The sequence below is a fragment of the Cajanus cajan genome, chromosome 1 (assembly GCF_000230855.2).
Source record: "Cajanus cajan strain Asha chromosome 1, NIPB_CcT2T_4, whole genome shotgun sequence".
Lineage (NCBI taxonomy): Eukaryota > Viridiplantae > Streptophyta > Magnoliopsida > Fabales > Fabaceae > Cajanus > Cajanus cajan.
This window is the reverse complement of record NC_138517.1, coordinates 6052591-6077687: the sequence shown is the minus strand read 5'-3', so window position 1 is coordinate 6077687 and position 25097 is coordinate 6052591. Positions and strand designations below refer to the sequence as shown.

The following is a 25097-nucleotide window of genomic DNA, read 5'->3' as shown; positions in this document are numbered from 1 at the left end:
GTGACCAACAATGAGGGTACCGTCGAGTTCCTCGAAGTCAAAATCGGGATGCCGCCGAGCTCCCACCGCAGGTCGGTTGAAGCCTTAAAATCAGCCAAGCTTGATCGAGAGCAGCCGTCGAGCCTCTAAAATCAGTGAACGCCAACGAGGGTACCGCCGAGTTCCTCAAAGTCAAAATCGGGACCACCGTCGAGCTCCCACCATAGGTCCGTTGAAGCCTTAAAAATCAGCACAGTTTGATCGAGAGTCGTCGTCGAGCCTCTAAAATCAGTGAATGACAATGAGGGTACCGCCGAGTTCTTCAAAGTCAAAATCAGGATTGCTGTCGAGCTCCCACCTGTGGGCCGGCTGAAGCCCTAAATATCAGTCCAGCCTGGAGAGGCTGAGCTCAAAATATACTCCCTCTTCAACCAGCAACAAATAAAGGAACATATTATCACAAGGGAAACAATGCAGAAGCACCAAAGAGACGAAGAGAAGACCCGGACGAAATGTCTACGTCTTTCCTTGCCTTTGGAAAAGCAACACATTACTATTCCAAAGGATAAGTAAAGAGGGGCAGCTATAGACACCCAATTTCGTCCGGGGGGCACACAAACAAGGGCATGGATCTCTGTTACGAAGGGAAGGAGCTCCCGAAGCATGCCAACGAGAAGACAGGACTTCAGAGGGCCCAAAAGCACAAATTAAATATTTTTATGGGCCTGGAACGGGCCATTCCAAAATCGGAACGGGTCGTTCCAAGGTCCGAAACGGGCCATTTCGAGGTTCCCAAAAAGCCAAAAAATCCTAATTTGGAACGGGCTGTTCCGAGATTGGAACAGACCGTTCCAAACTCCTCCAAAAAGTGGTAAAAGCTCAATTGGAACGGGTCTGAAACGGGCCGTTCCTATATCTGGAATGGGTCGTTCCAAGGCTGTTCCAGACCAACTGTGTGTGCTTAATTTGGACCCCAGAACGGGCCGTTCTGAAATCAGAACGGGCCGTTCTGGTACCCCGGAACAGGCCGTTCCAGTTTCAGAACGGGTCGTTCCAAGGTTCAAATTAACCCACAACGGCCATATCCAGAACGGCCGTTCCGATTTTAGAACGGGCCGTTATGGACCCCCTTCCCGAAGTCTATAAATAGACAGTTGGAGCTCATTTTTCCAGACCCCGAAATTTCGTCCAGACCTCCTATAGCTCGAAATTTCTCTCTTTTTCTCTCTTCCCCTCTCTTTTTGTATCTCTTGAGATTTTTGTGAGGCATTGTAGTGTGAAGGGTTGCCAAAAAGCACCCAAATCTCCATCTTTGAAGATTAATAGAGCTTGTTCAAGAGGTATTTCAGTTAATCTCTTTCTCCTTTTTTTTATTTATTTCTTCTTTATAATAAATATTGTTTTTTTTAACAAAAATAATCATGTAGTTATTTTATGATTAATTGTATAATTTAATTTTTAAGCATGTAAATAATTATTAATAAAAAGGATTTAATATTTAATTTATTATTTCTTATTACGTTAACTTCATCATAGGATACCGATTTAGGGCGCTGTAGGGGTGCTTAATACCTTCCCTACGAGTAACCGACCCCCGAACCCAATTCTGGTTATCAAGGCCATTATTGGATTTTAAAAAAAAAAATCTTTTCTTTTTCTAATGTTTTGAGTAAAACATTGGTGGCGACTCCATGAACTCATTTTTCAAAACCATTAATTAAGGATTAGTCTGGTGTCCGGGCATTCCTTAATTAATGAGACTTTTAAAATGATGTCTAAACCAATCACCATTTGCTTATTTGCGAGTGTGCTGAGTCCCTTAAGATTGAGATGTCCAAATCATTTATGCCACAACAGAGTTGCCTTATCTGAATCGTCTTCAGCTTGGAAGCACTGAGGATGTTGGGAAGTCATTAAGGCTGATACATAAAACATCCTATTTCCTCTCATGTTAGTATGAATGATCAATCCTCTATCTGGATGAAATATCTTACATGTATCATTTTGGATTAAGATAGCTAAACCCTTCTCTTGAACCCGAATATTTCATCTAGCTGCAACATTCAGTGTTGTGTCATTTCCAAGTTTCACTTTCTTATTGAGCCCTTCTTCATGTATTTTTGTGAACCACTGCTTATTACCAGTCATATGATTACTGCACCCAGAATCTAGAAACCAGTCTTCCCTCTAGACAGATTGTCTCACCTATTCATATGCCACCAAAAGAATCTCATTTTCTACCTCTACTGCATCCTCAAATGTTGCATAATGAACCTGCTTCTCCACTCTAGTACATTCGTACTGAAAATGTCCTAGTTTGTGACATTGGAAACATTCAACAAGTGCCTTATTGAAAGGTTGTCTCCCACGTCCTCTTCCCCGTCCATGACTTCCTCTACCGCGATCATGACTTGCTCCCAAACGATCATCATGAGTGACTTTCAACACTTGTTCATGAGGTTGAAAACTCTGCATTCTTTGCTCATGAACAAGCAAACTGCCATAAAGTTCATCAAGACTTAGGGTGCTCAAGTCGTTGGCCTCCTCAATGGAGCACACCACATAGTTGAAATTTGAGGTTAAAGATCTAAGTATCTTGTTGACCATTGTGCTCGATTCCAATGTTTCACCATTTACTTTCATTTTGTTGACTGTGTTGAGAGTGCGTCCCAGGTAACTATCAATCTTCTCACCATCTTTCATGGTCAGCAATTCAAACTCTCGTCGTAGTGCTTGGAGTTGTGCACATTTGACTTGTGTTGATCCTTGGTATTTCTGCTGCATGGATCTCCATATCGCCTGTGATGTGCTTTTGTCCAATATTGTTTCAAAAATCTCTCTATCAATAACCTAAAACAAATAGTTCTTTACTTTCATATCCTTTAGATTCGCCACAGCAGCACTCCTCTTCTGTGCCTCAATGGGTGTGGCTCCAAATGTTGGTATGCCATCTTCTACTAGTTGCCACAGTTCTTTACTATGCAGGAAATTTTCCATGGTCATGGACCAGAAATCATAGTGGCCATCAAACCTTGGAATGGCTAGTTGCACAAACTTCTATGATGTAGACATCCTTACTCTCACACTTCTCACTTAGGTTGCCCACACTCTGTACCAGATTGCTCTTCACACTAGATCTGGATATTTCCTCTTCGCATACATAGCTCACTCACGCACTGGATTAGGCCCCTTACGGAGCTTTGATACCAATTATTGAAACTCAAAGTATACGTAAATCTCACAAGAAAATGTTTGTATACCTGTGACCTTTATTCAATGTAAAGAATGGCTTATATAAGCCTTACAGACTCTTAGAAACAAACTAACTGACACTACACACTAAGTGGCACTAAAATAGGAGTAAATAAAATAACTAATAAAAGACCCATTCAGCCCTATAATATAGGAGCATTATTGACACGTAAATAACTAACACCACATTCGTCCTCGTCAGGCCACTTGGGTTGCCGTTCCCCACGGAGGCAGAGACGAAGACGCTAACCTCATTGGCTCCGAAGGCCCCCACAACGATGACGTCCAGGTGGTAAGGCACCACCACGCCCCCCACGTTGAGGGAGATCACGTCCACACCGTCAGCCATGACAACATCGAATGCAACCAGGATGTCAAAGTCGTAGCAATCGGCGTTCCAACAGATCTTGTAGACAGCGAGGCAAGGGTTGGGAGCCGTCTCGGCAGCCATTACTTTGGCGTAGCCCATGGTGGAGGCCCGGAAGACGTACCTTCCAGCGGCGATGGAGGCGGTGTGGGTGTCGTTGCTGTCGGAGTCTCTGGCGAAGCAATACTCGAGGGTGCTATTCATTTTGTCATTGGTGGCTTCGTAGCCGGTATAGAAGTAGCAAGCTCCGATGAGCTTGCGATTGCATGAGGTGGGAGGGAAGTGTTTTCCAACGACACACTTGTAAAGTGCCTGTACTACAAGACGTCTAGCATAGTGACGCCTTCTATTTAAAGAAATTTGTAAAGAAAACATCCACCATAATGACGTTTTCCCTCGTACATGCCGCAACATGAACGGGGTAATTTGTCTAAAGAAAACATCATATATAATGACGTTTTTTGGATCCTCTCTCTCCTACTTAGCAGAAACAACTCATTTTGGTAATTAGTTTTTTAATTAATTTATTTTAGTTATTTTATTTTATTTTTAATTTATTTTGGCTGAAAAGCCATGCATAAACTGTTTTTCTTTGTTTAAAAAATAGGTTATGATTTTTTTTATAATATTAATAGTAATAACTGTAAAATAGGCACCCAAATTTTTCTATTGAAGAAATAGTCTATGAAATGATAGTGTGAATTAATTTTCAATAATTATCTAAATATAAATATCATATAAATTTATTTTATAATAATTATTTAGAAGTCATTAATAGTATAAAAATAATACCTTTTTATTATAAGAAATATATATATTTTACAAATAGCAAATAATCGTACGCCCAAATTTTGTAAATTTGAAGGATGTAAATGGAAACGAAAAGAATTAATCGTAATTGTGTGTTACATAATTACATTTATTTATCTTATTCAAAAGTTATTAGTATTTTAATTTATATACTCTACATGTTAAATGTTTATTATATGTAAATAAAATTTATAATAAATTATATACAAATAAATATTATGTTTAAATATATAAATTATATTTAAAATTTATATAAATTATATTTTACATTTATAATAAATGATTTATATTATAGCATGTAACTATTTTTATTTATTGATAATTTATTTAAAAATATAAAATTTAATTCATAAATAATTAAGATAAATAAAAATTAAATTAGATGAGAAATTAAAATTTTTCTTATAAATTCTCTCATTACAGAAAAATTTATAAAAATATTTTCATATAAAATAATGATATGTGTTTAATATATAAGAGTTAATCATATCACTTTATTTATAGATTCTCTAAAATGATTAAAAATAGGTTATGGTTATTGAAATTTTTTTTACCGATTGAAAAAAGTGCGTTAGTTCAAGTTAAAGAAGTTCAAATTTCTTATATAGTATTGAATTCGACTCTAATTCATAAGTATTGGTTAAAAAAAACTAAAACTTTTATTTTCGACCAATACCATTTGTCAAAAGATTAATCTTTTAAAAAATAAGAAAATACTTTAAGAAACGCAAGATTATCATTCTCATGCAGGAAAAGGTAAAATTGGATGCTGATGGCTGAAGACTAAAAGGCTTGGTTGAATCTCCGTTGATATGTAATATATATATAAAAAAACCTCACATATCAATAAAAGCACCAGTGGTCTAGTGGTAGAATAGTACCCTGCCACGGTACAGACCCGGGTTCGATTCCCGGCTGGTGCAAGTATTTATTTTTTTTTACATTATGTTTTTGTGTTTGCAAATTGATGTAGGGAAATGATGTCATGTACTACTACTCCACATGACCACATATCACATGCTTCATTGTTCAATCATTGATTTCATGTCACTTGCATACAAATTGGTGCTGATATTTGTGTGAAAAACGACACAGCAGAGTACAATCATTTACCACCACTCATAGAGTCATACTAATTGCAAAATATGGTCCTTTCTCTTTATTCCTCAGTCTGCTAATGCCATTGCTATTGCGACAAACACCACCAATACTGCCAAAACTATTTTTGTCTCCAAATTAAATTGCTTTGGGAGGGGAAAATTTGCAGCTTTTTAAAACAGCATTTTATGAGTAATTTTTGCAAGATAATCCTTTCAAATATGCTCACATTAATCTTTTTTGGGTGACCCTTTTTTTGTTTTATAGTATTTCAAAAGACAAAAATTAACATGGCCTAATTTTACCTTTTTTTTTTATTAGTTTATGCATCAACTTGTTATGTAAGTAGATGGTAGTGGTTGTAAGACTCACTTAACATAAATCAAACCTTTCTTTCACTCACACTTGTCACTCCAACAAATGCAAGTTAAATGTAGTGTTATTTCTTTTCTTAAGGTTGGTAACTCTAAATAATTGAAGGGAAGAAAAAAAAATGGCTAAAAAGGTTTTGGCATCAATGAAGGATGAAAATCCAGATTTGCAAAAACAAATTAGGTACACTTGTGGACTTTTTTTCAGTTGTTTGACCACAACAAGTTTCTCAGAGTTGCTGATGCAAGCAATAGAAGCCACGACCAAAACAGATCAAGTAAAGGTAATCTGATTGACTTGTGTTAACTAAAAGTAACTTTCACCCTTTTTAATAGTATTTGTTAACTCGTTATACTTTTAAACATGGAATCACAAATTTTGATTGACATGCATATAAGTGTAAAATGGTTACCTTAATTGGACTGGCCAATCAATTTACAATGTGTCACTTATGTTGATAAAATGGGCATACAAAATGCAAAAGAAATAGATTAATAGGATAATATTAAAATATTATATACTTTTTATTTTAATTTGTTAAATACTAAATGATGATATTTGGAAGGTGATTTTTATAATTATTGAGTTATAAATAATATATTTTCTTAATTTTTGGAAGAAAAATGAAAATATCTAGATGTACCTTTATCTTTTCTATAGCTTGTAAATTTTAGTGTAAGAGTAATTATAATTTTTTTCATTAAAAAGAAAAAGTAGCCATAACTTTAGCTTCTTAACATATGTCCTCTCACATAGGTTTCACTTATAGTTATCTTTCAATAGGAGCGAGTAAAAAAAATGTAAATTAAACTAGACCTTAGAAGTTAGGACTTAACTGAATTAAATCACATTTAACCAAACATTTTACAACTGGTTTATTCTTAGTCTAGTTTCTCTAATCAACATTTCATAATGAGTTTATTACATCCACAATTCAATAATTTTTATTTATTTATTTATTTATTTAGAACCACACTGAATTACTTAATTTGAAAAAAAAAACTTATTAAATTCAGAAATTTATCCATCCCTAACTGTGCTAAAGTCACCAATTTAGTAATACAATCTACAATGGTTTGTATCCATTTCATCTCTCAATTTTTATATTGCATTTCATCTCTCAATTTTTATATTGCATTTCATCTCTCAATTTTTATATTGACATATTGAAATTGAGACACTCCATACTTTATATTTTATTTAAAAATAAAATAAAAATAAAGGTTAAGCAATAAATGTTGTTAAAATCTTGAAGATTTAAGTAGCTAGAGATAATTAATTTATTTGGATAATTACATGAATGATAAATTTTCAATATTATTTTTAATATTTAAAGATTTATAAATAAAATTGTAAAAAAAAATGTAAAGATGAAAAATAGTTATAAGTTGATGTGTCCCCTTTATAAGTAAGTATAAATTAGGTTTGATAATTAATGATTTATAAAATACGAAAGCAAGAACAGCATGTGGTTTACCCAAAAATGTGTGTAGCTAGATTTGTGTCTTGCAGTACATACTTTGAAGGATTTATATAAACTTTAGTATTAAAGATATATTGTTGAGTTGGAACACAATATGTCCTTCCACACAGACCTAACATACTTATGCCTTGCATGCCACCCACACCACACATGCCAAATCCACTGATCCGCACAACACTACTGTACAAACATTTCATCCACATTTACAGTCACAACAACCTCACACTGAAGCCAGTGACTCTTACTAAGCACAACAACCTCACACTAAACCCGGGAGACTAAATCACAAAATATAAACATCACAAAAATATAAACAAACGACCCAATTACAATTTTAGTTTAAGAATCTAATTAAAAATTCTAAAAAAATTAAGGGATCAAATGTCATATTAAACTTTATATTAGTATATTCTCACAGTGCAAAATAAAATACTACACTTCTCGGATCATTTGTTTTAGATACTATGCTAAAATCCGGCTTGATAATGTATTAAAGTATGTATGGTATCAATAGATGGCAGTGTCTACCAAAAAAGAAAAATGAAGTAACAGTTAAAAGACAAAATCGCAAACATTGGAAAAATATCTTTTAGTATGAAAGCAGTTCCTCCTTAAAATAAGGTTGACAAGCAAAAGTGAAACCCAATACCAAAATTTGACCTCAAGTGATGAGAAAAGGAACCAAAACCCACGGTTTCTATGCTCTGTCTGAATCCCCAGGGAGTAGAGCAGCTTGATATTTACAGAAAGGATTTAGGGAGTGATTAATGCTTCTAAGCCCGGAATTCCAGCCATTCCTCATGCTGATAAATTATCACCAAAAACCTAGAATTCTGAAATCTCTGTCATGCTCAATATAAAATAAAGGAAAGGATGAGTTTTCCAAACATGTCCACAAAACAGGAAACTCAGCTTGAAGCTCATTATAGAAAGCACTGAACCTCAACCTCAAAAAATAAAAATTTGATTGGTGTTGTCAATGTTCTCTCATTTTCTCTCCAATTCTTTAACAGAAATGAATTATAGAGCTACCATTTACTCAGCAATTTCCCCTTCCTCCAATTCATCTGGCAAAGGGACTAACTCACTGGTATCAATTAAATCCATTTGAGTTTCTGTTTCCTTGGCAAATTCACAATCAAAATCAAAAAAATCATTAGGATTTGTCTCATCCAAAATATCAGCATAGATTTTCATCAACTCTGGATCAAAGTCAAATGACATATCTTCAGGGAATTTTAGTTCACCGGTTTCCATCAAAGAATGTGAAAGATTTTCCCCAGAGTCTCCTTCAAACAGAGATTTATCTGATGAATCATTTGGTGCTTTCTCAGAACTCATATTTTGGGCAAACACTTGATGTGAAAAACTTGATTCCACCTGCTTCATGACATCGAAAACATGAGGATCTGCAGAGTTGTTGTCATCTTCTATCACCTCCTCTCTAAATGATACACCTTGTGGGATTTGGTTGTCTTCACTATGCTTCTGCAGTGATTTATGTTTTCTGGTATTGACCTCCTTAATAACTTCAAAATTGATTTTGTGAGATGGCAAGAAAACAAAAACAACAGGAAATTCCAAGATGACTACATTCGCTAATTGCTGTCTGATTGGAGCTTTCATGTCTAACTCTTTGAAAGGTGACCTAGGACCCTGTATTAACATGAACAAGATAAAATTAATAACTAAAACCAAACCATCTTGATGTGTTCAGTCAAAGTGATTCTACAAGTTTTCCAGCTTAGTATCCTGAAATACAACCACAGAAAGGGTAAAGAAAACTACCTTCGGGTATTTACGAATGAAAAGCTTGAGACAATCTGGCGGGACTTCACAAAATTGCCTAAGCTGATGATGCCAAGGACCAGGTTTGAGGTGCTTCTCTAGAATGGAGTAAAAGCTTGCATTTTCATCAACTCTGGAAAACATGAGCATAATAACCTATCAGAACTGTATTCCACAGACTCTAAGCATGAAAAAGGAATGTAAGGTGCAGTATTGTATTCAAAATCAAAGGCATCATCTATGTTACTCACCCATGGTCTAGTAAAACAACATCTGTTGAGTGAAAATGCCATTGAATTGTCCAAGATATAAACTTCTTCCTGAAAGCGTTGTATGAAACATAAGTTACCAACTTAGCAATCTAAAAATGAAATTTCTTATAACCAAGATTTCCCTTTGCCATCATTGTGTTCAAAAGACATGAGATCTGTTTGGACAAACTTTTCCAAAGTACTTTTAAGAGAGAGGAAAATATGACGGAAAAATGAATAAACTTCTCCATAAGCTAAAATTAGCTTATTTAGAAACAAATTTGTAGAACTTCTCTCCTATTATCTTCTTCAAATCTTAATTTTAACTTTTACATAAGCTGGTTTTAACTTTTTCCTCTTTCAAGTGTTTCTGAAGTTTACTTAATCAAATCCTAGATAAAAACTTATAAAAGAAGTTCCACACCTCCACCTCCACTTTGTATATTATAGATAGAAGATAGATAACGTAAACACCTAAAAGTCTAAACAAAGAAACAATAATCAGTTATCTACAAAAAGGAGGAAATTATCTACATGTAACATCCTCCTAATGCAACAAAAGCTAGTCATAAAATGATGAAAATACCTTCTGTCATATCTAGACTGATTCTTCTCTCTTTTCGACATTCCATTAGGGAGAAACATCAGTTTGGTTTTCCGGCTCCCAGCAGCATTCCTTAAGCTTTTAAGGGGATAAGGCAACTTAAAATATGCATAAATGCCCAATTTGGTTCTCATTCTATGAGCAGATTCAGCCACCCTCTTCACCTCCTCCAGCAAATTATAATCTACACACAGAACATCACAAAATAAATAAACATAGCAAAATTAGAAGAATCCACCAACGAAACTATCCACGTGCACATTCACAAAAACCCAAACACAACAACAACAGACAATAAAAATGACGAATGAAGAACAATAAAAACAAAATTCCACATACAAATACTAATAATTAAATCAAGAAGAACCATGAATAACCGAGAAAATAATTTGCACACCCTGATAATAAAGACGTGATTTTTATGAAATATAACTAACGGGTACTTGAACTATGCAGCAAAATCACACTTTTTTTTGCCACTCAAACTAACACGACATGAAAAAAAGATGGTTTGTTTTTTGTAACAATTATTATGTAATGAAAATTGAGAGACAGAATAGGAGGTTTAAGGAGGAAAGTACCAGATAATAGGAGATTGTCATCGAACTTGGAAAGAGGAACAAACTGAGTCTGGTTCCTCTTTCCGGTACACCCAGTTCTCGCTTTGTGAGCTTTCACGCAAGGGAGGCTGCACGTGTGGAAGGAGCAACCGGGGCACGTGTACTTGTATGGGTTTGATTTGCATTCTTCACACAGTGATGGCGCTTTCGTGGTTTCTCTTGTCGAAACTTGTTCTTCCGTTTGTGACGCAGAAGCGGACATGTTTGTGCTTCCAAATTCCAATCTTCAGAAACTACTCACAGCGGGCGGTGAGGGCATGCCGTCACCGGTCGGTGAGCGTAGGAGCGGCGCGGCTAGGGCACACCGATGGACACAGGGAAGGGGTTCTAAGTAAAACAGAATTGAAACGAAAACCATTAAATAGTAACGAGTTTTTAAATTATAGGCTAAAATATGTTTTTTTTTCTTTCTATTTTCTTATTATAAAATTTTGATTTGATTTTTCTTTTTATGTTGTAATAGGTTTATATGGGTCATTTTAATTCTCGAATTTTAGTTAAGGCTGCTATTGAAAAAATCGTTCTTTATATTGAAATAAATTAACATTTTTAATTTTTGTAACGTATGAAATTTCTCTTTTATTAAATTTAGGCTTAATTATATTTTTATCTTTTTAGTATTATAATTGTCCAATTTTGATTCTAGAATTTTAATTAAGCATTTTAGTTCTTAACATAATACAATTGTTCAATTTTATTCATGTATTAAATTATATGTATTTATTATTATTAAAATTATTAGTATATGCAACTTAAATAGACAAAAATTTGTATACTTATAATACTTGAGAGATTAAAATCATACAATAATATTTTAGAAACTAAAATTGTTCAATCAAAAATTGAGAAACTAAAATTACACAATTCCAATATTTAAGAGATTAAAGTTGTTTAAATACGTAAAAATTTGTATAATTGTGACACTTCAGAGACTAAAACTAGGGATGACAACAGGGCGGGGCGGGTACGGGTTTCATGATACCCGTCCCCGTCCCCGTCCCCGCGAGCCAAATCCATCCTTGTCCCCGTACTCGTACCCGTCAGGTATGTGATTTGATCCCCATTCCCGTCCCCTTCGGAGGTATACTTGTACCCGTCAATTTTTTATTTTTTATTTTTTATAAAAAAAAATATAATATTTTTATATGATTTTTTTATTATATTATAATTATAATTAAGTTATTTCTCTATCTCATATTATAATAAATAATTACACATAAAAAAATATTAAAATTCTTTAATATAATTAAATTGAAAGTGAGTATTAAATTAAAAATGGAAACAAGGACGGGTACGGAGCGAGTAAGTACATACCCGTACTCGTACCCGATTTAATATATCAGCTTTACCCGTACCCGTACCCGGTCAAACCGGGTATTTTTCGTCAAAATCAGGACGGGTTCGGGTATTACTCACAGGTACGAGTATATTTGTCATCCCTAACTAAAACCACACAATGGTACTTTAGAGACTAAAATTGAGGGACCAAAATTGCATAATTCCAATATTTGTGGGACTAAAATTACTTAATTAAAATTTAAAATACTAAAATTGAACAACTGTTTTACTTAAGGATAAAAAACATATTTAAACCTTCACTTTATTTACACAAAAAATTATAGAACTCAATTAATAGATGAAGAAAAAAAATCATTATTATGAATATTTAATGATAGTTGTTATTATTACTATTTATATTTCACCTTAATATTATTACTTTATTTGTAACCATTTATGAAAATAGTTATTTCATTTTTGGAAATAATAATTAAAAAAAACCCTTTTATTATCTCTCTTATGTTGTTCTCTACATACTTTCTCTCATTTTTCTCTATTACTTTTATATTACCGTTTATAATTTTATCTTTGATTTTCATAACATGTTATCAACATGATTGTCTCTATCTTATTGGTTGTTTGTACTGTTGCCATTACAACATGCAAGAAAAGTTTGAGCAAAATTATTAGATATGTCATACAACTGTGAGAGCATCCCAATCTATTACTATCTAAGAATAATCTATTACTATCTAAGAATGATCCTCTATAACCCTCATTACAAGAAAATCGCGAATTAAATTTTGATGTAGTGTATGACACAATATGCTCAAACTAAATTACTTGCCTTACATGAAGTTAGTAGGATTCCGAAGGCTGTTCATATGCCAGCAAAGCAACACAGTCCTATAGAATGAACAATCCAAAGGTAATTTAAATATCAGTTCAAGCATACGACAATTATAGTAGACCAACAGTAAAAAGGTAATTTAAAAACACGTGGCCATTTGAACTAATTGGCAAATAACACAAGCAAGATTTATATTTTTGTATCTCAGTTTCATGGTTCAAAATGAAAGGAAAATTAGTTATGTTGCCTTCCAAGAGGAGTGACTATGAAATTTTATGCTAGATTGCAGTTCAAGCTTTTGAAACTTTAGCAAATGCTTTGCTATCTATAACATTTTTTTAGACCTGTCACGTGTATTTCCAAACCCACTGGAACAAAACTAATTTGCTTACACTACTATAACTGTTACTGGTCCAAAGGATTTTCACAAATAGCAAAAATCAAACATGAGAATTTCTGCTAAATAGATCACTCTCATAACGTGTGAACATAAGGTGCCTTATCACTACTTCAACCCATCAGTGTTGCTATCTATAACATATGAATGCACTTAACATGCCTAACAATGAATATAAAAAATTAAAAATTGAATGCTATTACTGCTAATACAAGAAATATAAAATGAACAACGAATATTAAGATATGGACAAACTTCCACTAAATACGAGTCTAGAGTACGATAAACAGATAATAAGAGGAAAACTTGAGTAGAAAAAGTTGAGTAAAATAAAAAAAGAATAAGAACAGATCACTGGAGCTTTATAACCCAAAAAAAAGTGTAGATTATCCGCATGATTGTATTTCCATCAGTCCAGTATCAAAAGGATGTTTTCCCGGAGTCACCTAGTAACATGCTTCTCTGTCTGCATGCATTGGAATTCATGTAAACAGAGAGCCATACACAGACTATAATTTCATCAAGTAAAGAAAATTCATGTTAAGGTTTCCAATCAAATACAACTCATAGTGAAGAGTATAACTTTATCATAACAATTAAATGTTAAAGAGTACAATAAACAGACAATTAATGGAAAACTAAATAGAAAGAATAGTAACAACTAACAAGAATGGAAACTATAACTTTGTCAAGAGAACAAAATCAATTTTGAGGTTTACAACTATTGATAATCTAAAAGTGGCTCCAAATTTATTAATCAAGGTTGCAATCATTCTGTTGTTTATACTTTAAAGCACAATCTTCTGTCCCAACAGTCAAGCATATAAAAAACAAGAATAATATTTTAATTTGACAGTTGAATTAATTCCATATTTATTTCCATAGAATTTGAAGCATAGGATAGAAGGTTATATTATCACAATCTTGGCAGTGAAGTGACAACTGATTAATAGGGAGATAGATGAGTACAAGAAACTAACTAATTTATTATTTCCCCTCTAACAATGTATTTGTAAACAGTGAAATACAACTATAACATAGAAAAGACATACCGTTTCTAGAAGAAATTGCTCTCCTATTGCTAATCGTGTATTTGCGTGACATCTTCCACTAACTATCTCGACAAGGAGGACACCAAAGCTGTAAACATCTGCTTTACGTGTAAGCTGCCCCCTTGTTGCATACTCTGGTGCCAAATAACCTCTGAAATAAAATATACAGCATTAAATTCCTGATATAAATAATAGGCAAGAAAAGGGAGATAATAGCATAAACAGCAACATGCTAAGCCGATGAATGAATAGACTGGACATAATAAATATACAATAACATCATGCTTCCATTAACACATAGGTTTACTTTAGCATCATTGTTAGTACTGCTTCCCAGGGCTAGAGTTGCTAGACACAGGGTGGAGGCAAACCAGTTCAACCAAAATTTGCTAAGCCGAGATAATTTACATCCATTCTAGTTCACACAAGTCAGTGAGGCAACTGGAATAGAATGAGCTGTCCTCATATCATTACGTAACTTGTTGGAGAGAGAATGTATGTGTGTGGGTTGTTAAAAAGGGGACACGGTGTGTGAGGGAGTATTTGAAATTTGGTTAGGCCTGAGAAGACTTATCTTCAAGATGGAAGAGAATTGATCCAGGAATTTTTCTAACCAATTTCCATATATTTCAATAATAGAATCCCTGATTTCTATCAACCACTGTCAATGATCTCTATTGTGGTTGATGATGAATTTAGAATCAGCAAGATTTTGTGTGTTGCATTTAATGAACTATAAATCTTTGCACAGCACTGGTTGGCTCAACCAAAGGAATATCCTATGTCAGAATTAAAACAAAAGAATAACAGATAATCTAAAATGATATGAATATAAATTTCAAGGTTATCGATTAACACAAAAAGGTTACGGTTTCTGTTTCCAAAAAGCGGCTCGGAACTCAGGTAGGCAACATTTTTCGACGGACGTGGAAGCTAGAGCCCTAAATCGCAATGACACGCAAGTCAACCGCGCGAAGACGAAGTGAATTGAATTTGAATGAGAATTTGGAAGTTGGTGATTGAGTTGAGTACCTGGTCTCCGGGGAGGACCTTGGGGGCGGTGGTTTGAGGGAGGCAGTCCGGTTCGCCTGGCCGACGGCAGCGAGGAGGAAGGGCGAAGCGGTTGGGCGCGTGAACCAGATGAGTGGTTTGGGTTTGAAGAAGAGAGGGTGAAAATGGAGAAGTAGGGATTGGGAAGAGAAGGGGCGGCCACGGACAAGCACCACACCTTATGAGTTCACCGCACCTCTCACACATTTGAAGAAGCAATTTCACTGTTAGCCTTTGTTTGGATTTGGATTTGAGGATCGAAAAGGATGAGCGAAAAAGGAGGGATTTGAAGAAAAATTGAGTGAAAAATGAGGTTGTTTGAATTAAGGAAAAATGAGTGAAAAATATAAAGAAAGTTTGTAAAAATTTGTAAGTGAATTAATTGATGTGATAGATAAAAATAAATTTTTTAATTGATGATTTTGCAAGATTACTATTTTGCTCTTAGGTTAAAAAAAAGTTTATAATTATTATAATTAAAAAATAAATATAAAAATTTTAACTAAAAAATAAATATAAAATCTTAATTTAAAAATAATTTAATTTAAATATTTACTTTAAATTTAATGATAAATAAAAATTAAAAATTTGATAGATGAATATGTAATTTACACTTTTACTTTTGGATTAAAAATGAGTATAATATTATTTATTATAAATAATAATAATTACAATAAAATTATATTAATAGGTATAATTTATTAAAAAAAATAATAAATAATGATAATAATAATAATAAATATTATAAAAATAATAAGAATCATAATAAATAATAATGATACTAATTATAATAAAATAATAATATTATTAATAATAATGATAATAATAATAATATTTATAATAATAAATAATAATAATAAATTATATTATGATAATTATATTTTCTAACATTATTTTATTAATGTTTATGAAAGTGTTATTATTTTAATTTTATAAACATGTATTACTTTATTTTTTATATTTCCACTTTTTGATATCAATACTTAAATAATAGAATTTTCTTAATATAAAAAAAATGTACAATAAAATTTTTGAAAGTTAAATAATAAATTAAAAAAATTGATAAATCATTGACATAAATTAGAATGAAATGAAGATACATTTGTTAATTGTACAAGTTAATTTTTAACAATTAAAAAATTAAGAAATTTTTAACATTACAAAGTAGATGGGTAATAACATATTTGTAAAATGGAACAGAAAACACAATTCAATCATCAATTAAGTAAACAATAATTAAATATGACCAGAATGGCCCGCTCTAGGATTACAAATTAAACCACAACGGCCATGTTTGAAACGGCTTGTTCCCAAAGTGGAACGGCCCGTTCTGAGTTCGCATATTGCTCATAAAATCCAGTGTTGGAATGGCCCATTCTGAGTTCGCATATTTGCGAAAATATGTCACCAAAATTGATTATGTGCCATGCATAATCGATTATGGGCCTCCATTCTTCATCTCTTTTCAGCCTTTGGGACATGGGTATTATCGGGTTTTCTCAATTCTTACGTGGCTTTCATCTCTTTTCTTCGCAAAAATGCGAGGAATGGCAACGCGGGTTCTCCCGCTTTTCTTCACTTTTCTTTCCGTGCAAATCAACGGAAACAAACGTGCACTTTCTTCACCTTTCGTTCGTCATAAACAGTAAATCAACGAAAACAAACAGGGGCTTAGTGTTTAAGAGGGAAACAAAAAAATAAGGCGCTAACAACTTTTATTTTATATAAGTATAAAAAATATTAGTTAATATAATTTTTTAAAAGGGAATGCTAATATACTCCCACCTATTTTTTAGTGGGAGTATGTTAGCAACTTATACCAAAATTTTAGGATAAAAAAACCACTCATTTATTTTTCTTTGGTTAATTTGTATAAAAGATATTATAGTAATTTAATTTAATTTTAAATGAAAATAAAATATTTTCTCTCTCTTATTAATTTCATTCTCTAAGTCATTTCTCTCTCCTATTAAATTTCTTCTCCAACTCATTTCTCTTTCCTATTAAATTCTTTCTCTAACATATTTATCTCTCTCCTATTAAATTCCTTCTTTAACTCATTTCTCTCTCATCTCTCATGATGTCTCTCCCTTCTCTCTCTAAATAAATAAAAATTAATTAATAGAAAAAATAAATGAATTGGAGAATGAAATTAATAAGAGAGAGAAAATATTTTATTTTTATTTAAAATTAAATTAAATTACTATAATATCCTTTATACGAATTAATCAAATCAAAAGAAATGAGTGGTTTTTTTGTCCTAAAATTTTGGTATAGGTTGCTAATATACTCCCACTAAAAAATAGGTGGGAGTATATTAGCATTCCCCTTTTTTAAATATATTATATTATTAAATACAAATATTTTAAATTTTTTATTTGATAAATTTAAATAAATTTTATCTTTATAAATGAATTTAATTTAAACTATAAATAAAAATAAAAATAAACTAAATAGAAATAATACCAATAAAAATATATAAAAAAAATACAATTACAATTCTAATATGGTATTATTTTTAATTCCAAAATAATATTAAAAAAGATAAATATAAGAAAAATATTATACATAGTAATAAGTTGTTGTTTTAGTTTTAAAAATAATAAGATACTTGTATTTGAAAAAAATTTAAAATAAATTAAAAAATGAAGTGAAATATTTACAATTAGTTTTATTTTAAATCTCATATATGTATTACTTATACCTCTTATAATATTAATATTGCTTTTATTTTGAATACTTTAAAATAAAAAATTAAATTAAGTTGATTAAAATTTTTACAATTCAAACTACTGAAACGAATATTACTTAATATTTGGAACAAAAAACACATAAAAACGAAAAGTATTATAGCATACTAATGTGGCAAGAGAGAAGAAAGTAGAGTTATGTTTATTGAAAAGAAAATACACACACACATATATATATATATAAAATTTAATTTGTCTTCTCTCCATAACTCTCTATCTCTCTCTCTCTCTCTCTCTCTATATATATATAGAGAGAGAGAGTTATGGAGAGAAGGTAAATTAAATTGAATTTATTAAAAAAGATGGAGTAAAAAAAACATGTTGAGCAAAAAAGTTTTTGAAAAAATCATGATACATGTTCAGAAAAAAAAAACTTCCTTTATATATAATATGATAATTAACAAATATCTTGATAAAATTGACTTATATATATATATATATATATATATATATATATATATAATTTATGCTTACTTTAATTTTTCAAATATTATATATGAAATATTAGCTAAATATTAATTTAGAGTTTTTTAATGTTGATCCTTCCAATTTTTTAAAATTATTTTTAGTCCTTATAGGATTATCCTTTCTCAATTTCAATCTTTATAATAATTTTTTTCAAGGTTTAGTCAGTATAAGTTTATATTTTTTTTCTTCTAATTTTTAGTTGTTAGTACGAAATTACATGAACTAAAGTGAAAGAAAATTATAATATATATTTAAAGAACTAAAATTTGAAAAATGTATATTTATAAGGACAAAAATAAATAAAAATTTATAAGAACTAAAATTGAGAAAACATGAACTTACAGAGACTAAATTCATATCTAAATCAAAATAAACAAAAATATTTTAAATTATCAAAATTAAGAAAACAAAACATACACGGACTAAATTCATATCGTAAACATATAAATTATATTTAACATTTATGATGATATATATATATATATATATATATGTTGGTTTAAAAAAATATATGAGTGAAAATTCGGTTACTTCAAAAGTAACTCTTAAAAGAGTTATTTAATGAATGTAATTACGTTATATATTGAATTTCTTATTCAATAAATTAAGTCTAAAAATTTCTATATATTTTATCTTTTAATCAATAATTTTATTTAATAGATAATGTACTAACCGTACTTCGCACCCGGGCTCCGAGCCCAGATTAGCAATACAAAACAGCCCCGGGCACGCGCTGCGCGACGTCAGCCCGGTATTTGAGCAAATCATACCTGATTCTGAGGATCTCGTCCCAGACCAGATCCTCCCTTCAATTATATCATATCATATCATGATATATCTTATCTCAAGCTCAAAAGCCCAAGGCAAACCTAGATCACCTCAAGGTACGTGCATTATATATATGAGACTATTACTCATGCAAACCCTAACTTTGGCATCGGAGTCTCTTTTGCGGGTACCTCCCCCATCTTGGAGCACCAATACATCAAGCAAAGGAGACTCACCGATCTTATTGGACGGATCACCCCTACGACCAAATTCCGGTAAGAACATTTGGCGCCCACCGTGGGGTCGATAGAGACAGCCCTCATCGGCCACCTATATGGTTTCTACTAGAAGCCACATTAGACGAGCAACAGAAGACGCTACACACTCAGTCACCATGGACAGCGATGCTGCGACCTTAAGGCGGCTGATCGACCAAGTTGAGCAGATGCGACAACAGCATGACGCCGACCTTCAAAACATGCGCACCCAGCACGAAAATGACCTTGCAGCGATGCGGACTGCTAATGAAGCAGACCTCGCAGCGTTACGTGCCGAGAATGAGCGCATTCGCGCCCAGCTCCCTCGACACCACTCCGAACAACCTCTGCACGAGAGCGACACTCATGAAGAGGAGACACATTCAGCCTCCCAATCCCGGGCGACGACCAAGGCACCGACTTCACGGCCCGCCACGCACCGGTCTCATGCATCAACGCACAGATAAGGGCAGGGTACTAGCAGGGCCCCCACCCATGTCTCCGAGGGCCAAGAACCCTTTCGCCGTCATCCTTTTGTTGATGGCATCATGGAGACCCCACTGTCCCACGGGTGGAAGCCCCTCCACCTCGACCGCTACGACGGCACCACGGACCCCGACGAGCACATCGACTCGTACACAACTCAGGTAAACCTTTACACTAACAGCGACGCTATATTGTGTAGGGTTTTTCCGACCTCACTCAAGGGACCCGCGCTTCATTGGTACACCCAACTACTAGCCAGATCCATCGACAGCTTTGCCACCTTGATGCGGCGATTCGTGGCACAATACGCCACCAGCCGGCCTCACCACACAACCTCGGCCGCCTTGGCCAACCTCAGGCAGAACGATGATGAATATCTGCGAGCTTTCATGGAGCGCTTCTCCAACATCTCTGTTCGGATCCGGAATCTAAACCCGGAGGTCGCCCTGCACGCCATGCTCATGGCACTGAAACCCGGATTGTTCGTCGACAGCCTATGCCGCGACACCCCTCGCGACATGGATGAGCTGCGTGCCCGCGCCGCCGGCTACATTCAGATGGAAGAGCACTCGGCCTTCCGCGACCAAGTTCGCGGGAAGGGCCCCGCAAAACCGGAACAGGGCCACAAAGATAAGGTAAAAGTCAATAATGACAGCCAATTCAAGAAGCTGGCCAGAGCCAACAGAAGCGGGAGGTATGACTTCTACACTCCCCTAAACGCCCCGAGAGTCCACATCCTGGAAGAAGCCAGTAACAATAACCTGCTAGCCCTTCCACCACCCGGCCACACCCCTAACAGCGCCGATCAGTCCAAACACTGCTGGTACCACAGGAACTACGGCCACACCACTGACGAGTGCCGCACGCTCCGGGACCGCATCAAAGAGCTCATCCAGGCAGGCCACCTCGGCCACTACATCCAGCGACAGCCAGGTTCCCGAGGTGGCTCTGGAGGCCGGGGACGCGGGAGAGGCCGCGGGTCAGGAGCTCGCACAAATTTACCCACAGGGTCCCAACAAAATGCTAACGGCGCGATACAGGCCGAAATAAGTCAGGAAACAGCGTCGGCTCCCCTACGGAGAGTAATCAACACGATTGCAGGTGGTTTTGCTGGAGGAGGCGCCAGCAACTCGGCCCGGAAAAGACATTTGTGGAACATCAGCTGCGTCCACTCTACCACCTCGACCCCGCACCTAAGTTCGCCGCCGATCTCCTTCTCCGATGAAGATTACGCCGGCGTCAGCCCTAACCAGGATGACCCCATGGTCATCATTGTGGAGATAGCCAACTGGAAAGTGCAAAAAACACTCATTGACTAGGGAAGCTCGGCTGACGTCCTATACTGGCCGACTTTCCTCAAACTAGACGTCCCCCACTCTCTCATTCAACCTCACACGGAGCCCCTAGTCGGCTTTGTGGGAGAACGAGTTCACACTCGGAGATACGTAGACTTGCTGACAACTTTCAGAACGCCACCAGATACAAGGCGGGTCATGGTCCGATACCTCCTCGTGGAAGCCAACACTTCCTACAACATTATCATCGGGAGGCCAACCTTGAACCAACTCGGAGCGGTAGTGTCAACCCCACACCTCACTATGAAGTTCCCAGGCAAGGACGGTCAGGTCATCTCCGTCAAAGCTAATCAGAAGATAGCTCGGCAATGCTACGCCGAGAACCTGAAGATCTCTTCATCGAGCAAGCAAAGCGAGGAGAATCCCCCCACTATAGCTCCCTAAGTTTTTTGCTTAATCTTCTTTTACTTTCAGTACGAACAAGCTGTGCACTTTTTTCCCGCCTCAGTCCTCGACTGAGAGGGTTTTTAACGAGGCACGTAAGAACAAATCAATAAAATTATACGTTTTGCTCAATCCATTTCCTCACGAATTGCTTTTGTAACACTCGAAGTTAAACTGGCCTCTTTCATGAAAATCCGGGGTCGAGTACGAACCTCGAACATGAAAATACGGGGTCGAGTACGAACCTCAGGACTCTCAGCATAAGGTCGAATTCGAACCTTAATTACGTTGTTCATTTTAAAGCGAGGTCGAACACGAACCTCGAACATGCAAATCCGGGATCGAGTACGAACCTCGGGACTCTCAGCATAAGGTCGAATTCGAACCTTAATTACGTTGCTCATTTTAAAGCGAGGTCGAACACGAACATCGAACATGAAAATCCGGGGTCGAGTACGAACCTCGGGACTCTCAGCATAAGGTCGAATTCGAACCTTAATTGCGTTGTTCATTTTAAAGCGAGGTCGAGCATGAACCTCGAACATGAAAATCCGGGGTCGAGTACGAACCTCGGGACTCATAGCATAAGGTCGAATTCGAACCTTAATTACGTTGTTCATTTTAAAGCGAGGTCGAGCACGAACCTCGAACATGAAAATCCGGGGTCGAGTACGAACCTCGGGACTCTCAGCATAAGGTCGAATTCGAACCTTAATTACGTTGTTCATTTTAAAGCGAGGTTGAACACGAACCTCGAACATGAAAATCCGGGGTCGAGTACGAACCTCGGGACTCTCAGCATAAGGTCGAATTCGAACCTTAATTACGTTGTTCATTTTAAAGCGAGGTCGAGCACGAACCTTGAACATGAAAATCCGGGGTCGAGTACGAACCTCGGGACTCTCAGCATAAGGTCGAATTCGAACCTTAATTACGTTGTTCATTTTAAAGCGAGGTCGAACACGAACCTCGAACATGAAAATCTGGGGTCGAGTACGAACCTCGGGACTCTCAGCATAAGGTCGAATTCGAACCTTAATTACGTTGTTCATTTTAAAGCGAGGTCGAGCACGAACCTCGAGCATGAAAATCCGGGGTCGAGTACGAACCTCGGGACTCTCAGCATAAGGTCGAATTCGAACCTTAATTATGTTGTTCATTTTAAAGCGAGGTCGAACACGAACCTCGAACATGAAAATCCGGGGTCGAGTACGAACCTCGGGACTCTCAGCATAAGGTCGAATTTGAACCTTAATTACGTTGTTCATTTTAAAGCGAGGTCGAGCACGAACCTCGAACATGAAAATCCGGGGTCGAGTACGAACCTCGGGACTCTCAACATAAGGTCGAATTTGAACCTTAATTACGTTGTTCATTTTAAAGCGAGGTCGAACACGAACCTCGAACATGCAAATCCGGGGTCGAGTACGAACCTCGGGACTCTCAGCATAAGGTCGAATTCGAACCTTAATTACGTTGTTCGTTTTAAAGCGAGGTCGAGTACGAACCTCGAACATGAAAATCCAGGGTCGAGTACGAACCTCGGGACTCTCAGCATAAGGTCGAATTCGAACCTTAATTACGTTGTTCATTTTAAAGCGAGGTCGAGCACGAACCTCGAACATGAAAATCTGGGGTCGAGTACGAACCTCGGGACTCTCAGCATAAGGTCGAATTCGAACCTTAATTACGTTGTTCATTTTAAAGTGAGGTCGAACACGAACCTCGAACATGAAAACCTGAGGTCGAGTACGAACCTTATGCTTCTGTCCAAGGTCGAGTACGAACCTCGATGCTTCTGTCTAAGGTCGAGTTCGAACCCTAATTAAATAATCTATCTCAAACCTGAGGTCGAGCACGAACCTTGAGTCTCTCGTTAAAGGTCGAGTTCGAACCTTAACTAAACAGCATATCCCAAAATTGAGGTCGAGTCCGAACCTCGACATTTTCGAGGTCGAGTACGAACCTCAATGCTCCCGATAAAGGTCGAGGTTAAAGGTCGAGTCCAAACCGCTAACCTGAGGACGACTTTGAACCCTGGCAAAGCACACCTCACTCTCAATACCGGGGTCGAATTCAAACCCCGGCGCGACCAACTTAAGGTCGAATTCGGACCTTGACTCCAGTCTAAGGTCATTTATGAACTTTCACAACAATTACTTAGTCAAAATTCGAGATCGGATACGAATCTTAACACATTCATTTACGACCGGGTTCGAACTCCCACGAAAAGTCCTACTAAACAAAAACTAAGGCCGACCTCGAATCTCGACTTCACCAACTCAAGGTAGAAGTATCACCATATACAAAAGCATATAGCAAACACCAAACATGTGCCTCAAACAGCGCGAACAGCCAAAATTGAACGCAAATACGGACAAGATAGAGCAAAATATATATATACAAACAAAGTTCTCAAAATTCGGTACATCAATTCAAGCCAAAGAAAAATAAATCATGCTATTACAAAGGCGGCCTAGGCTAAAGCATCCCCGCCAGAACTGTCGTCGGCATCGTCCTCCTTGACTAGCCTCCCAAAGCGGACGACTTTCTCCACATGCATGGAAGAAAAGTCGAATCTGGGAGCAAGAAGCCGAGCCTGACGAGCAGCCTTTTGGAAGCCCCTCTTGTGTTCAACCACAACTGACAACGGAGCGTTCGACCTCCGCGAGCCTCTTGTCCGTGGCCGCCCTCACGGCCACCAGCTCCGCGAGCTCTGCCTTCAAGGTGGCAATTTCGTCCTCACGGCCACCAAGAATGACCTCGTTACGGAGGCGCTCCTCAGCCGCCGTCGCCAACTCGCCCTTAAGAGAGGTCACAATGTCCTCCAGAGCCCGTACTTGGCCACGACTAGAGGTCACCTCATCCTCCAAGGAGCGAGCGCGGCCTCGAGAGAAGACGACGAGCTCTTGCAGATCCCCCACCTGAGAGGCATAAGCCTCATTGGATCGCAACGCAATCTCAAGAGACTTCTGCACCCGGGCAAGGTCGCCACGCGCAGAACGGAGCTCAGCCTCGTGCCGCTTCGCCTCACCAAGGGCTGCGCTAAGAGCTTTATTCTCTTCCCTCAGGATTTTGTTTGCCTCCTTCCAAGGTTGAAGTCAGCCCCTCAACTTGGCCAGGTCCTCTTGCTGCTTAGCCAAATCCTCCCGCTGTTGGCCCCACTTAGGCTTTTAGTGGCTCACTATACCCATCACTCTCTGCAGCATGACCTGGGCAGCATCAAGGCTGTCCTCGGGACCGACCCTGTCTATCAATCCCCGATCCTCGGAGCTCAGCGAACCCTGAGGGAAGAACCCCTCCGCAGTCACCCCCGCGCTCCACAATGAATCCATGTCGGCGGAGGCGCTCATGTGATCCAGCCGCACCTTATCTATA

The 25097-nt window shown here is 36.3% G+C and overlaps 2 protein-coding genes and 1 non-coding gene across 7 annotated transcripts; 2 read left to right on the top strand and 1 right to left on the bottom strand.

The window, feature by feature from the left end:
* Positions 1–5260: 5260 nt before the first annotated feature.
* TRNAG-GCC (transfer RNA glycine (anticodon GCC)) lies at positions 5261–5331 on the top strand. Its single transcript has one exon. It is a non-coding gene; the product is annotated as a tRNA-Gly (tRNA).
* A 2399-nt stretch (positions 5332–7730) lies between these two features.
* LOC109803474 (HIT-type Zinc finger family protein) lies at positions 7731–15514 on the bottom strand. Of its 5 annotated transcripts, none has more exons than XM_083073533.1 (9): positions 15234–15514; positions 14202–14352; positions 13519–13615; positions 12750–12808; positions 10586–10951; positions 9987–10188; positions 9401–9469; positions 9150–9282; positions 7731–9017 (listed from the first exon to the last, which is right to left on the bottom strand). In XM_083073533.1, the coding sequence occupies exons 5-9, from the start codon at positions 10824–10826 to the stop codon at positions 8397–8399; spliced, it is 1266 nt and encodes a 421-aa protein (XP_082929659.1). In that variant the 5' UTR covers positions 10827–10951; positions 12750–12808; positions 13519–13615; positions 14202–14352; positions 15234–15514; the 3' UTR covers positions 7731–8396. The 5 variants fall into 5 exon arrangements, with proteins under 5 accessions (XP_082929659.1, XP_020220656.1, XP_082929652.1 ...); XM_020365067.3 differs by having other exon boundaries at positions 12755–12808; XM_083073526.1 differs by having other exon boundaries at positions 12750–13615.
* A 4528-nt stretch (positions 15515–20042) lies between these two features.
* On the top strand, positions 20043–21299 carry LOC109803697 (uncharacterized). The gene has a single exon (XM_083071906.1). It carries the CDS (start codon positions 20043–20045, stop codon positions 21297–21299), a length of 1257 nt encoding a protein of 418 aa, XP_082928032.1.
* Positions 21300–25097: the final 3798 nt, after the last annotated feature.

Bases quoted from the DNA above. Each gene is read 5' to 3' on its own strand.
- LOC109803474 (XM_083073526.1), bottom strand. From the start codon at position 10,826: ATGTCCGCTTCTGCGTCACAAACGGAAGAACAAGTTTCGACAAGAGAA. The intron at 9,470-9,986 runs GTATTTTCATCA...CAACGCTTTCAG, and splicing joins CAGTCTAGATATGACAGAAG to GAAGAAGTTTATATCTTGGA. The intron at 9,018-9,149 runs GTAGTTTTCTTT...ATGTTAATACAG, and splicing joins TCATTCGTAAATACCCGAAG to GGTCCTAGGTCACCTTTCAA.
- LOC109803697 (XM_083071906.1), top strand. From the start codon at position 20,043: ATGGAGACCCCACTGTCCCACGGGTGGAAGCCCCTCCACCTCGACCGC.